This window comes from Microcebus murinus, chromosome 10 (assembly GCF_040939455.1).
Source record: "Microcebus murinus isolate Inina chromosome 10, M.murinus_Inina_mat1.0, whole genome shotgun sequence".
NCBI lineage: Eukaryota > Metazoa > Chordata > Mammalia > Primates > Cheirogaleidae > Microcebus > Microcebus murinus.
In genome coordinates, this window is record NC_134113.1 from 34855168 (window position 1) to 34871846 (window position 16679).

Genomic DNA, 16679 nt, shown 5'->3' on the forward strand with positions numbered 1-16679 from the left:
GAGTGTTCACTTCTGTTTTAAAGGAAACTACTTTCTATACTCTAGCTATCGATTGTGTGATTTGCTAAGATAATTTTCTAAATCAAAAGCAATAATGAAAAGTATAATCAATGTTCTCATTGTGTTATAAAACGTTTTTTTTCCCTTAAATAAGAACTCTTAAATAAGAGGGTCTAACTGCCTGGCAACATCATTTTATTTATCCTCTGCAAAGCTAAGGGTGCTCACACCTGCATGTGCACACACTGACATCTAGAGACATAATTCCAAAAACCAGAGGTAGTTGTATTTCCAAAATTTTAAAGATGTCAATGTAAGTCTTGTGATACTTCCTCAGGTGATGCTTAGAAAACAGAAGAGGTAAATTTACTTAGATAGGATAACTTGGCTCTTATTTATTACATGATGAAAGAGATGTCTGGATCAGAATTTTAAAATGTACATACCAAGCCTTATCCTAAACTCTTATAATAGTATTTTTACACAACAGGAGCTCTAGTTCTTCTGGACAAACATAGTTAGAAATACAGGAAAATATTTCCCTATAGAATGCTGGATATGTCTCTAAATTGGTTGTACTGCATATCTCTTTTTAAAAAATGTAAAAAAGAATGAAAGATATGGGTACTGCATGAAAGGACCTCTTCCTCAATACTGTATCTTAAGGCAAGAAGCAAAGAGAGATATATATATAAAGGCTGAGAGTATAAACTGCCCAAGCAAAAGCATAAAATAAAATATTACCTTTAGCTGGATTTACTTTTATCCCTGACCTATACAGCATTTCCTCATTCTGCCAGTCTCCATTCCTGATTGCAGTCTTGAGTCCATAGAAAACAATTAATGTTGCTGTAGCATAAAAAATCAAGGTCTTGAGAAACCGCTTTTGGACTTTGACATAAAGGGCTCTGGCACCCACTGTAATCAGGAGGCAGAAGCCCATACTAGGAATATATAATACTCGCTCTGCGATTACAAAGCCAACATAGAAAAACAAGTTCGTGGCAGGAACAAAGGGTATTACTAACAAAGATAAAGACAGAATAACAATGTTCTCAGTAGAAGGAAGTTGCGTTCTCTGTGATACATCATTTTTAATGCCATTTTCTACTTTGGATGCAAAGCTGGGCTTAATCTCTGAGTTCCGGTACTCCACATCTGAAAGGCAGCTATGTCCATTTGCATTCTGCTTGCCATTTGTTACAGCTTTCCCATTGCATTCTCTTTCTATGTTTGGGCTCTTCAAACCGTAGTAGGCAAGGAGGAGGAGTCCAGTATAGAAGGCCACAGTGTGTAGGTTTCTCCAATCACAAATTGTTTTGAGCAGAGGCACGGCATCCATCGACCAATCAAAACTGAGTGTATCTGGGCATAGCAACAGCCAGAGGTTCTTGGTTGGCAAGTAGAAGAAGGTGAGGGTGCGGGCAAGGAGGCTATCTGAATCAGCAGCTGGGTTGTCAGAGTTGGAAAAGCTTGGTGGTTTGTTTCCCATCCAGTATAACCGGGCACCCAAAAGGGAGGTCCCCCAGAAAGTTAACAAACTAATGCTGAGAAAAAGAGACAAGTTCTTCCTCTGAAACCAAAAGAGAAGGGGGGAGAAATTAAGATCATTATCAACATAGCATGGGAACATTTCACTTAACATTTAGAGATGAAATGCATTTTTTAAATGGATAAGTAAAAACACAGCATGGTGCTTGAAAAACATGACTTTGTTTCCATCTCCTTTTAAACATGCTTAGAGAAAGTTTAACTTCAAAACAATTGAATGTGTAATCTGACTTTTTAGGTAACTTCCAATGAGTATCTTACTTTTCCTCTCTAAATTACTGATAACCAGACATTTAATTTCTTGACCCCTACAAACTGGGTTTGATGTATTTCCCTCTTGGAACTGGTGTCAGGTCAAAATAGGACCACAGTGTAAAAACTTTGCACTCTGCATAAGATATTGTAGGCACCTGATAACTGTCTTCTTTAATTTTATAGTTTAGATTTTGAAGAAAAGCAAAATGCAGTCATGGCAAAAAAAAAAATATATATATATATATATATGTGATATGACAGTACTCTTTGCTCAGCATTAAAGTAGTAAAAGCATTTAGCTATGGTCTAAGCCAGTCCCCATTTCGTTGTCTTGAAGCATTCTGTCCTTGCAGAATTTATAAACCAGGCTTTCACCTGCGGCCCCAAGCTGTCACTGACATCAGTAACATCCAACATTTAATAACACACCTCATGAATCCCAGATTTTTCATGTTGATGACAACTTTTAAAAATAAAATGACTTTAGCAATGAACTAACATTTCAAGACAAAGACAAAAAATTATGAGAGGAAGGCCGAAGGGCATCCGTGTTAATGAGAATTTTCTGGCAAACTCCTTCAAGCTGAGCAAGAACTTAGTGACATTTAACAATCTAAATCCTGAAGAGGCAGTGGCGGGACAGAAAGGATGGGCACCATACTCCAGCATTCATGGTTCACTGGTGATGCAATCTCTTAGTGCAAACATTCTGGCACACTAAAAAACTGTCTTACTCAGTGACACGCAGAATGCTGCTTAGAGTCTTACAAAACATATGACAAACATTTAGCTTAAAAAACAATCCCCAAAGCTCGATATATCTTAAGCATGCACAACTTCTATTAAAATGGTCTGTATGTATTGCATAAAACTGCCACACAGCACTCTTCCTCAAACTCTTCATCCACCCCAACTTTAACTGCTGGAAGCCACAGCACTGTGGCTCAGGGATCCTTTCCTCCAATCTCCACGCTCAACCTAATGATCTTAGCAAGATTCATGGTTTTCAACATTACTCTATGCTAATAACTCTACCTTCACCTTCTTTCACTTCCCTTCATCTCCAGAGTCATTTAATCCTTCACTTCCATCGTCATTTAATTGCCTATTGGGTATATTCATTTTGGTATCTCAAACTCAAAATGCCCCCAACAGAACTGTAGACTCATACCTTCCCCAAACTAAGTAAAACAGCACCGGCTTCAGTCACTCATCCTCAGAAATTGGTAATACTATGTAACCAGTTTCTTCTTCAGAATCTCTTTCCTTCCCCCCACATTTCATCCAATACCAAGTTTTCTAAATTTCCACTTCAAAATATATCCCCAATCTGTCCATTTCTCTCCATCTCTTCTGCCATCACTAGTCCCAAATTTCAACAGTGACATATCCACAGTAATGGCCTCACTGGTGACCTGGTCCTTATTACAGATTACATTATTCCCAAATTTTTAAACCCATTGATGTAATCTTACCTTTAAGTCTTTGAAGTTTTTTCCTCTAACAGAACAAAAAGTAATTCACTGAAGGCTTCCCTTCCACACACTTTTTGGTGATATGCCCATTTATATATTTCAAAAGTATTTAGAAATTTATTTTAGTTTAAAAATGTGTAATTCTGAGTATAAAAAGATAGGTGATTAAAAGTAAAAAATTCAGAATCAGGAAAATGAAAAGAAGCCAGGTGGAAACAGCAACCAGACAGAAATTATGGAAAATGTAAGAGGTAGAACTGTTCATTAATATCAGATCACACTAATGCTAAATTCACAGCATTAACTGCCTCACTGTTTCTTAAAACATCTGTGCCAGACTTTTGCTCAAGATTAATTCATGTAATGATGTATGGAATTTTTAATGGTAAGGAGAGTAGTATCGTGTTCAGCCTCACCAATCTTTAACTGTTAACTGGCAAAACAAGATAGTTTAAAGCCTCATTGTCATCTAAGATTAACTTTTTCAAGCCATTCCATTGTTCTTCTGGAATTCTATCCAGCAAAAACTGTAAAGTTTGATTCTAGGAAAATAAATAAAACACAAAACCATGCCTAAAACCTTGTAGTAACTTGATCCAATCATATAATTGAATACTCTTAGATTAACAGGGGAGAAACACACCATTTGACAAAGATAAATGAGACAAGATATCATGGATAAAGAATACTGATCTTAAAAACAACCGAATCTTGAATTTATACCAAAAGCCCATTCTTAAAGTGTGACCAAGACCATTGTGTTACAATGTCCTATGGTGACCGTGACTGGGGAGGTGGGGAGGAAGAGAGAAAGCCTTCCAAAAACAGCTATAACCAGGCAAGAAGAGAAGCTGCCGGGGAAGAGAGCTACCTGAAGGAGGGAAATGTGGTCAGGTTTCTGTGCTAGTCGTGAAACTACAGAAGTAGTCAGCCTTGACAATGACATAATTCTGTTTTATTTCTAAAAATAGAAATGGCATAATAAGGCACAAACACCTCATTCGTTTATTAATTCTTAACAAAGTATCATTAATAATTTAATAAATCTTAATAACTATATAAACCAAATATTGAGATTACAAATCTGAGCAAAATCATTGCATAATACTGAAAGAATATAAATATGTGAAACCCAAGTACTGAAAAAAATGACAAAAATAAAAGGGCAAAATGTCAACATTTATTTATGTAGTACTTCATATTTTAAAAGCATTTTCAGATAGTCTCTCATTTAAACAACTGACATAACTAAAATCAAGCAATACCAAAGTTCTGAAGTAAGATGCACTCTTACATTCACTCTAACTTAATGGTGAGGTCTGTAAGGGCTAAATAAGTGACTCTATTAAATGGAAATTGAACCAATAGGTAAAGTTGATATTGAAATGTTTAAAGTGTAAGAGTTTCTAATGCCTTGTGATTTATTATGACTCAAGTAAAAACCTAGGTTTGAAATTGCAATTTAAGTGTCCTTAATGCTTTCTCATAGAACTTTGTTAAAAATTATCAACTATTATAAAAATGGGATTTTGATAAAACCAAATCTCTCTCCTAATCCCATTCACTGTTCCTATGGAGATGGCCTCAAAAACAAGGGAGGAAAAAACAAAGTTTGAAAAAGATTTTAATTTCTAATTTAGTCCTTGTGTTCTGGTTTACGGATTAAATCAAATTAGCAAATTCTTACTGAGCTAGGACAAGGGGCCAAGTGACCATATAATTAGCCTTAACATTTCTGTGTCTTTCCCTTGGTTTATCAAATTTATCCAACATTGGTATTTCTGAGGTGCAGCCTAGGTAAGGCATGAACGCTCCAATGAGTGGCTACCAAAGACATAAACGCTAAAACTAGCAAAAATCCAAGGAAGATGACACTCTAAAATGTGGGAAATTTAAACACTACCTGAGAATAATCTTTAACAGGGAGCATCAGAAAAGGATTGCAATTTAGTAGCAAAAACATGATCATTTCATTCAACACATCATTAAGGTTGCTGTATCTGGCAGGCATTGTTCTACACACTGGATCAATACACTAGTCATAAGATAAGAGATGCTAGTTTCTTGAGGGGGATTCACATTTTTGTACCACTCTGTCCAGAAAAACATTTTGGGAAGAAAAGAGTTATAGTGCCTTAAACCAGTGGTCCCCAACCTTTTTGGAAACTGGGGACCAGTTTCATGGAAGACAATTTTTCCACAAAAGGTGCAAGGGACATGGACCTCAGGCGGTGATGCCAGCGGTGGGGAGCAGCTGTAAATACAGATGAAGCTTTGCTGGCCTGCTGCTCACCTCCTGGTGAAGACAATTTTTCCGAAGGGTGGGGAGGTATGAGCCGGAGCTCAGGCAGTGATGTGCAGCTGTGGTTACTAACAGGCCAGAGACAGGCTACAACGGAGCTGAGATACTTAAAATAAGCAGAATTCAAGGTTGAAATTTCAAGTTTTGTTGCAACATGCAGAAGATAGAATTTGTTACAGAATTTTAGGGAAAAAAAGTAATATGGACCACAAAAGGCAAACTCAATAGAAAAAAGGGATTAAAAATATACACAGTAAATTCGAAGACAAACATCTAAAGATGTTCGATCTCATTAGTTATTAAAGTGAAATGAATAGATTTCAAGTAAATCAAAATAAAAAAATTAAAGATAATTGGATGTAACATCACTGTATTATGTTGAAATGGGCACACACATTATTTTGAAAATATAAATTGAGGAAAATTTGTAAGTACACATAAAAATTAATTGTATCACCTTTGATTTATTTGGCAGTATGTCCTTCTGTACATATACTTTACAAAACCTCTTAGATCTAAGTACAAGGATATCTAATGAAGCATTGTTTATAAGAGGAAAAGGAAATAACTACAAATTTCAATAGGAAACATGGAAATACACCATGCTGTAACCATCTGATCTGGATCCATATGGCAAATAAAATAAATAAACCATGTGTATTATATATAGATTTATGTTTATATATGCATATTATATATATGCATATAATACATATGCATATATATTTATATAATAATATTTTAACAAATCTAAACTCTGGTTATGGGTACATAGCTATGTGATGTGTTAGGTTCCTATACATTTCTTTACTATTTATAGCAGCTATTATGACATTAGTTTTTTTTCCGTATCCTAATATAGTCTATTGATAATTATTTTGTGATCCTTAATTTTGATAGAAAATCCCTTAAATTAACAAGAAATTATAAAAACAAAATGCACACCAGTTGGGACACAAAATTACAATAATATCAAAAAACTTTTAGGGCTAAGCTAGAATAAATGACATCTCTGGATCTCCAGAGGGTAACATAGAGGCTGACATTTGTGGGAATTAAAATAAATGATTAACTCTGACCCTCCGACTTTTAAGGCAGTTTCTACCTATTTTTCTCCCACACATTTTAAGTATTGTTATGGTAAAAACTAACACACCCTAGGAAGGCTCATAAAGCCAATAAATATTATTGGCTGGGTACAGTGGTGAGTACCTGTATTCCCAGCTACTTAGGAGACCCAAGCAGGAGTTCAAGCCCTCACTGGTCAACACAGGGAGACACTGTCCCCCCCCCCCAAAAAAAAAGTCAACAATATTGCACTCAACTCCAAGGCACCATTTTAAATAACTTTGTTGTCACTACATACAGAATACCATGTTTTCTATCCCTCTCTCTCTCCATAAAAAGTGCATGTAAAAGTAATAGCATACATTCTGTGGAAACATTTTTCTTACTAAACTTCATCATAAAAGTGGAAACATAAATGGAACATGTGCTGCATCCTCACAAACAAAAAATTCCCATCAGACACGTCATGCTATTTAGTGAAAAGGCAGGATTTTTTCATGTTTTAATTCACCTATTTGTTCACACAAAATGATAAGGATCTGCTTTACCAAAGTCTAATTTTTCTTAAAGTTCAAATATGTTAATTTCTTTAAAGTTTATCATAAAATGGCAAATCAGCTCTAATATCCATTTTTTGATAAAAATATATTTTAATTATAAAATTTTTAGGGGGGGGGTTCTGAAACTGCCAGCCATAGAAAAACATAAAATGGAAATCAGTCAATAATATAAGGTTCATGGTTGACAACTTTATCTCTCCCCTTTTGACACATTAATGAATAAAAGAACATAGATATAACTTAATGAATAATGTGAAATTCATAAAACACCAAATCACCTGAAATATGAGGGAGAAGCTAATGAGATGACTTACATTAATTAGTGGAGATGCCTTTATAGTAGCCCTGTGGTAAATTATTTTCTTCTATGGGGGTCTCTGACTAAAGAAAAACAAAAGTGAAGCAAAATTCAACTATAACAGCTCTCCTCTCTGTTCAAGAAAAACTGCCATTGGTGATGGCAGCTTCAATATTGTCTTCTAATCTCAGATTTTCAGGGACATAAATGAAACCGAAAAGGAATGTTTTAGTCTCAGTAAAAGAAAAATGTAAACATTCTGCCTTAGAGTATTGAAACTATCATGAGACTCACTTTTTGGCAAACTAATGAGAATAAATTACTTAAGCATAAGGCTCATTTAATTCCAAATTAAGCCCTTGGCAATGATAGTAGTTGTAATAATAAAGCAGATAAAAATCAGTATCTGAAAGTTACAAGAATGGAAGAAATGGCTATCCAGACATAACAAAAACCTTGCATCCTCTATTTTGTATTCACCATTCATCATTGAAGTCATAAGCTTTTCTTGTATCAATAATATAGTATTTCCCATAGCTTCCCCCTCCTTCCCCAAATCATTCTCACCAGATATTCACTCCAAAACATGAATATAAAAGCATAATTTCTGAACCTGTGGTGAAAAAGAATGCATGGCTCAAAGTATAATTACAAAATGTTTCTAGAATACATCCATGTGATTAATCAAGTTTTGCCACAATGTAGTTGTCATGGCAGTTCTGTATTCCTTTAAAAGAAAAATGGGTTCCCTTGTTAATAATTACCCTCCATGTCAGATTACAAACCTTTTTCCCCCACACCAACTAGTGACAAGATAAAAGATTTTAATGTTTGGCATTTCAGAAGATAGTAACAGGTTCAATGGTGAGCATATCAAGTGTTTGTGAGAAAAGAGTTTAAAGATCAGGGGCATTAGAAAGTATAAGATGTTTAGCATTTTGGATCATAATTCTTTTTTCATTTATTTGACTCCATTAATATAATACACCATAATATTTACCACTGAGTTCAAACTTCCATCAGAAAGCATTAGTGCATCTAAATATGCAATATTTAACCAAAGTTTAAAATCACACATATTTGGGTTAATTTGGTAGTAAAAGTTCACCAGAGACAATCAGAGTTACTTTTTTTCTTACTTATATTACAAACATAACTATTAGCTTATTTGGAATTCCTCATAATCTTTATCCATAACATCTGATACCAGTGGGTAACAATGCCCATTTACAAAAGTGAAAAAAGTGAATGTAAAGAGAAGAAACCTAGGATGATCACATAGTCTTCCACTTAATTGTACTTGAAAAAGATTTTTCTTAATCTTCCTTAAAAACTTGTTTTGTTTATTCTTTAAATGATTGTTACCTAGCATCCAGATCTTTGTTTCTAATACCATTTTCCAATAACAGGAACCAGGTCTCCTTGGAGAAATGGTCTGATGTTAAGGACTGGGGCCGGAAATATACACGATGAGCCTGGAGTATAGAACAGTGAGAAAGTGCTCTCAACACACACATACAGGTACACTGATGGGGATATGTTGAAGTGTCAAAGGGACACAAGAACCCACTTAACTCCCAATGGCCAAAGCTAGAACAATTTGAGCACCAAAAAAAAAAAAAAAAAATACTGTAGTATTGGACTATAACCCAAAGTACAAAATGAATATTCATGATTCCATACTGATAAGTGATACAATAAATGAGAGAAGAGACATCACTATTCCAGAAAATTTCTAAATAATTTATGTCTATTCTCCATACTCAAAAATGGGAAGCATAATTCTCATTGCATAAATTACAGTCTGTGCATGGTGACTTCCTTCCAAACAGCACAGGATGAAAAAGGTGGGGATGCATAGAGAAAAAGTAACTTTACAGTATAGACACCTAAAAAATACTGTCTACAGCAGATGAAGGTCAACAGTAATAGTGACAAGTCATGTTGATAATATGTACCTTTGTTACAAAGTGATGAAAATTGCCATTTTTACATCTGTGTTCTTCCTCTCAAAATGCATAACCCCAGTCTAATCATTTAAAATTAAATAATCAGACAAATTCCAACAGAAAGAGAGTCTACAAAATATCTAACTGGGAATTCTCAAAACTGTCAAGGTCATTAAAACAGTCTGCAAAACTGTCACAACCAAGAGCCTGAGGAGACATGACAAATATAATGTGCTATCCTGATAGCATCCTGGAACAGAAAAATGATATGAGGCAAAAACTAAAGAAATCTCCATATACTGTGGATTTAAGTTAATAATGTATCAGCACTGGTTGATTAAATGCAACAAATGTATAATACTAATATAAAATGTTAATAATAGGGAAAGTTGGTGTGAAGTATATGGGAACTCTGTCATATGTTTTAGATTTTTCTGTAAACCTAAAACTATTCTAAAAGATGAAGTCTATTTAAAAAAATGGTTGTTACCTTGGTAAAACAAAAGCTCTTAGAAATCAAATCAAATTAAATAGATGGGATTTGATGGATCAATATCTGAAAGCTTCTAGAAAATAAAAATTAACAATTGAAAATTAAGACCCAACATAAGTATATGTTAACATTTTTAGATGATTTAACAATAGAATGAAGTAAAATTCAGGTTAAATGACCACAGTCACTTTATGTTCTGTATGAGATGACATATTGATTTCAAATCCTATTTGGCTTTTGTCTGACGTGCTATAGCATTTGTAGTATATTATAAACCCCGGAGTGGGAAGCAAATAACAAGGGAAGGATGCTTCTAAACCCATTGCTATGGTGTTTTGGTTGGCATGGTGACCCATTCTTCCTCATTAAGCTAACATGGGGAAATCAAGCAATTTCTTGTGTATCCACGGCAAGCCCCTTCCAGAGCTAACTATTAGAAACTGAAGTTCCCAAAGAGTTCAATTAGTGGAACTGCAAGGGGTGTGCCACAGCCCCTAACCCATTAGGCTAAAAGCAAGCCCCTGAATACCAGCCTTCAGAGTAATCTTGTTTAGCTTAAAATAAGAGGTTTAACACTTCCCACCAGGCAGTGTGCTATGGTCAAATCAGGTTAGGCACAAAACAATCCAGCTTTTATAAAGAAAATATGTGAAAAAAAAAAAAAGGAAAATATCCTTTGTGATCTAAGAAACAATTTTTTTTAAAAGTTTTAAATAAAAGTAGACATTCTCTTAACTATCAAAACACTTTGGTGTTTATTGAATTCCCTTCCCTGTACTTCAAGAATATACCAAACGAGAAGAGAAATAAAATTCAATGAGCTCAAAATGAATTGAATTTGGAAAAGGAACTTTTTTCTATCAATCTCTCCTCAACTGGGCAGCCACAGTGCAAATGCATTTCTTGCACCAATGGATTAAACTGCAACATTCTTTTTAACTCTGTGTGGCTGTAACACTACAAACCAGCCATTATGAGATGCGTTCCAGTCTCATTACTGAGTTACTAAGCATGTGAGCCCAGCATTTTGGAAACATAAAGAGACAAATTATAATGGGACTTCACTCAGTGGGGAGGCTAAGATACAGCATCTTCTCTAAAGATATCGTAATAGACGACTATTTAATGAGTGTGGGAGTTCTATAAAAAGACAAAAGACACCAATAAGAAAAAAGATTTCATATATACAAATAGAACTTATGTATAACTTGTATTCATTAATAAGAGCATAATTTCACTGTTTTTAGTTTCTATATGGGAATATGCCCCAAAACAATAATTATACTCATGTCTTATGCTAAATATAAAGAGCAGATTCAATGTCAAATGTACTAATGATTACTGTTTCTCACAGATAAAAATGGAGTCATCGGCTGGGCACAGTGGCTCACGCCTGTAATCCTAGCACTCTGGGAAGCTGAGGCAGGTGGATCGCTCAAGGTCAGGAGTTAGAAACTAGCCTAAGCAAGAGCAAGACCCCGTCTCTACTAAAAATAGAAAGAAAATTAATTGATCAATTGATAGGCATGGTGGCACATGCCTGTAGTCCCAGCTACTTGGGAGGCTGAGGCAGAAGGATTGCTTGAGCCCAGGAATTTGAGGTTGCTGTGAGCTAGGCCGACACCATGGCACTCTAGCTGGGGTAACAGAGTGAGACTCTGTCTCAAAAAAAAAAAAAAATGTAGCCATTTATCTAGACATATTGCAGGGAGACTGTCTTTTCTCAAAATGCCACACTGATTTATAAAATAACATCATTTTCTTGACTGGGCAACTGAGGCAGAGTAATTAGAGTTTTTGAGAGAAAGTTCTCCCATGGGAAAGCATCCATCAATTTTATAATTCTTCTTTCAATATTCAGTGATTTCAACTATGCAGAAATTCCCAGACGACACTATGGCACTTATGTGGGCATTGTAACTCTTAGTCATTCAGGGCAGAATCAAACAAACAGAACTGGAATCCTCACTGGCCCAGCTGAGTATGACATGACATCCTGGGTTTACTGAGCAAGCACTGGGATTGTTCCCTATTCCCCTAACCCCGACCAGAAGGAATACAGAATAAATGAACAGCCTTGCCAATTTTTGAAGTAGATCAGAGTAGCCAATGGAATTATGGTTACTAGAACCTAGTACAGGAAAAACTCCCAAATCTTTGTTGGTTTGGACTATTTGATTTGCTATTTTTAATAGAGGAAGATATTTTAAGAAGTGGCAAAGCAGTGATAAACACAACCCTAAGGCTAGTTATTTGAAAATATCTTAAAGATAAAAATTGAATCTGAGGACAGGTGATGCAGGAAAAGACAAAAAATATAATTTGCGTTTTAATGAAGTCACCTTTCAAACCTATGCATCTTATCACGCTGAAGGTGAACTTTTGAAAAGTAAAATAGTAAACCTAAATTGTAGTATTTATTATAAATACATGGAATAACTTTTCTAATAGCACAAATTAAAATTTGCACAATCAAGTAAGCATTTCTTAAATACCTTTATTAGCTGGAATGAATCATCAGAAGGATAACCTTCAAATTATACTTACTTTACATATAATAAACTAGTTGCATCTTTCATGGTATACAGACACAAAAATTATTAATGTAGCTGCCATGTGGTAATAAGCCAGTTTTTAAAAAAAAACAAATGCGAATACCAAGAAGTTTTTCAGTTCAGTCAGGTTCTCTTCTGATAGCCTCTCCAAAAATGTCTTCTTGCCAGAAGCAACTTGGCAATATGCAATTTTTGGAGCCTGTTGGTGGTGGTTACCAATCTAAACAGATGAAATCTTTGTTTAGTTCTCATCTAATTTTCTCTCTTTTATATGAAATTTGAGACCAAACTTTAATACATACTAACTTCCAAAGACCACATACGGAAATTGAGATGTTCAGAAAGTTCATAGACAACTTCAGAGGAAAATTTTGAAACAGATAAAGCAAATTGTGAAACCTATATACAGTTATCGCAGTACTTGTTCTCCATTTCAATGAGCCCACAATGCAACCCAAAAGTTTGATCTTACTTCAAATTAAAGAATTCTGCATTTATTATTATAAATACGTATTGAGGGCTATTAAAACACTCCCATTAATCTTTTTAAGCATGCCTAGCCTTTGTAGCTATCATTAAAGTACTATCTTTCAAATCATTTCAGACTGTATTAAAATCTGTTTTTTTAATTAACATGTATATCTTTGATTTTTAGCATTACCAATAAAAAAATCTCTAGAGTTAAGATTTATTAGAAAAATCTGAGTCTTCAAAACATATTTGGATAATTCTTTCAGCCCAACACAGCTCCAATTAGCATTAATCATTGCCATGCCCTAATTATATAAAATTAAACTGAACTTACACGTGCAAACATTTTGCAATTCACCCCACATCCACTTCTCTTTTCAAGTTAACTCATAAGATTAGACAACTTGTTTTAATAGATTGTTATCATTGGATTAGGTCCAAAAAGCATTCGTCTAATGGGAATTCTGTCTGCTTTAACATAGTGGTTTTAGCAAACTCTCTGACTGAACTGTCAATCATTTTTTGACTGGCTCATGGCCCTGGGAACCCTGCTGGGAGACAAGCAAAAAGTTTTTGCCAGGTGCATGACTGGCACTCGGTAAATTCAGACTGAGTGAAGGGGAAGTAGAAGGGATTGGTTAACCAACTGGAACCTCTAGCTTCTTACTCCCTATTTAAATGTGTCCTAGATCTAATGTACTGGCTGTCCCTGTTCCCTTGTGTGGTGTCTGCTAGGCACATTCAGTGCAGCAGGTCAAACATTAATAAAAACAAAGGCTGAGAAATCTTAACACTATGCTCTAAAATGATTACCAGATAATGAAAATTACAGGATGCACTAGAGTCTTTACTTAGACTCTAACTCAAAATTACTTTTTAAGTAGTATCAGGAAATGCCATTCTTGAATAGGTTTCCATAATAACTCTTAAACTAGGAACAGGAGAAATTTTACAATAAGGGTCAATTTTCTTAATAAATCCATTTTTGTTCTATTCTGTACCATATCGCAAATAAAGCCATGTGTCTTGTTCCTTCAACAATTTAAATAAATGCAGGTCATCCAAATAATATAGTAAAGTGAGTGCAAATTAAGCTCCATTATATTTTCATGTGAGAGATCAGATATTACAAGGAAAAAGAATTGTGTATTATACACAATTGCTTAATGAATTCAAACACCTGTGAAGTCATTTTATTCCTCCCAGACGAGGTCCTGGTATCTAGTGAAGAGAATAGAGCCTAGAAAACAGTCTATTCTGTTATATTTCACTTTGGGATATAGAGGAAATCATTTATGAGTAGTAACACTCGTTATGAATGTTGATTAAACATTTTACAGAATGTCTTTACATGGATTGTTTCAAATAGTTCTAAAATGTAAACCTTGTCGACTGGTATTTTACAAAAAAGGCAGGTAAAACTCAAAAAGGTTAAATGTGTTATTCAGAATCCCACAGCCCCAAAGCCATGTTCTTTGATTGTAAGTCCAGGGTTCAATGTCCTAAACCACATAGTACCTACTCCATACGTTCGTAAGTCTCCAATTCTTCAGTCATCAGTTCCTCAAACTGCTCTCACTCTCTCACCTCAGGTGGTATCTGACATAAAGACCACTAACTCCCACTGCAAAGTCTCAAAAACCACAGATTGGTAAGTGCTAGAAGAGATGTAGAGATCAAAAATCTACATGTTTGTAAAATCAAGAACATTGCAGAACATCTCCTTAATGTTTATTTTGTAGCGAGGAAACTGATATCTAAGAGAGTGCATGCTTCACCAAGAAACAAATCTACTCAGTCATAGTCAAGACTAGAAAGTCCATCTCCCTTTGTGTTAATGGAAGGGTACTTTATCATTTATTAATTTTATATATATATATATATTTTTTTTTTAAAGAGACAAGTTTTCACTATGTTGCCCAGGCTGGCCTTGAATTCCTGGGCTCAAATGACCCCCCTACCTCAGCCTCCTGGATAGATTGGACTACATGTGCATACCACCATGCCTGGCTCACTTATGTGTATGTGTATGTATATATATACACATACGTAATTTTTTTTGAGACCATCTCCCCTCTGTTGCCCCAGCTAGAGTGCAGTGGTGTCATCATAGCTCACCACAACCCCAAACTCCTGGGCTCAAGCAATCTTCCTGCCTCAAACTCCCGAGTAGCTGGGACTACAGTCATGCCACCATGCCTGGCTAATTTTTCTATTTTTTGTAGAGATGGGGTCTTGCTTTTACTCAGGCTGGTCTCGAACCCCTGAGCTCAAGTAATCTTCCTACCTCGGCCTCCCAGAGTGCTAGGATTACAGGTGTGAACCACCACACCTGGCCCATTTATATTTTGAATCACTACTCTTCTTTCAGAATCTATAATAGTTCTCTAAAGCAAGAGTATTTAGATTCCAATGCTCTTAGCCTAATATTCAAAACTGTCCAAAGTTTGGCCCATCTTTATCTAACTTTCAAAATCCCCTAAGTCATATTGATATCTTTACTGTTGGAAACCTAAAAATCCCCTCAGTGGTATCATTATCATTATTCTAGATTCAAACGAATTTCAAATCCATCTACCTAATGTCGCCACTATTTTAAATGATCCTCCTCAGATTCAGCTTAAATTCTAGTTCCTCCATAAGACTTCCCCTATTTATCCGGACCTCATTAATCCCATCCTTCTCAAAGCTCTCCAGTCTTACTCCTTGTACCATATATGAAAGATATCACATATTGTAAAGGTCAAGTATGAAGTTGTTAAAGCCCAAAGTGATACTAAAAGCATACAATCTTAACAGGATCACTTTTACAGAACAGAGGCTCACACTGCTCCAACAAGAATACCAGCTCTGTAAGGACAGGGACCTGTCTGGTCTGCTCACTGATTTATACACTATCCACAGCAACTAGACCAGCACCTGGCACAGAGAAGACACTCCATAAGGGTGAGTACATGAATGATCGAGCATATGACTGAAAGAATAAACAAAAGGAAACTTAAACAAGCAACCAGTCTAGAAGGGGGCTAGGGGCAGTTTTATGTACACCAGAATCTTGATAAAATGATCATACAGCCCCATCTGATCTGTGTAGTCTATGTTCCTATACACACTACAGAGCGGAGGTTCTGGCTGAGTGATATTGCAGCTCTGTTTAACGTCCATATTTTATGGTGTCCCTAGTTTTGTTAATAAGTTGATTTTGTTTTTCCCCTAGTGAATACTGTATTGAGTGTCAAAATAATAGTAAAGCATCTAAAGCCCCTTTGGCAATTAAGGACTATCCTTTACTGTAGAAATAATTTCTAAGTATTTTAAATGTACCTGAACTATGAATCTAGATAAAGCTCCTTATCCTAAGAGCTATTTTTAAGTCAATGAAGAAAAAAATACAGTGTTTTAAGGAAGGAAAGAAGACAAAGGGGGAAAATAGAAGGAGCAAGAGGTGACAGGAAAACTAGAATTTTAATCATTAGACTTGCAAGTTCACCTGAACAAGACAACAGTAAGGAAATTATGTAATTCCTCTGGGCATCTCCAGCTTTAAATGAAGGAGCTTAAAATACTCACTTCACTTCCTGGGGTCTTTAGGAGGTGAGCTGAGGTGTTAGGAATATTCGTAAAAAAAAATACAGCCCCACACAAATGCTACTAATATGAGAGACAGAATATTCTTGAAACAGCAACTGTCAGTTCCTTAAA

The 16679-nt window shown here is 35.3% G+C and overlaps 1 protein-coding gene across 2 annotated transcripts in view; it reads right to left on the reverse strand.

The window, feature by feature from the left end:
- The window catches only part of TMTC2 (transmembrane O-mannosyltransferase targeting cadherins 2), a 378826-nt gene that overhangs the window by 190764 nt on the left and 171383 nt on the right, over positions 1-16679 (reverse strand). For both annotated transcript variants that reach the window (XM_012749530.3, XM_012749528.3), the window contains one exon: positions 745-1573. In XM_012749530.3, the coding sequence (XP_012604984.1) occupies positions 745-1573 (829 nt within the window). The remainder of the gene's footprint in view (positions 1-744; positions 1574-16679) is intronic.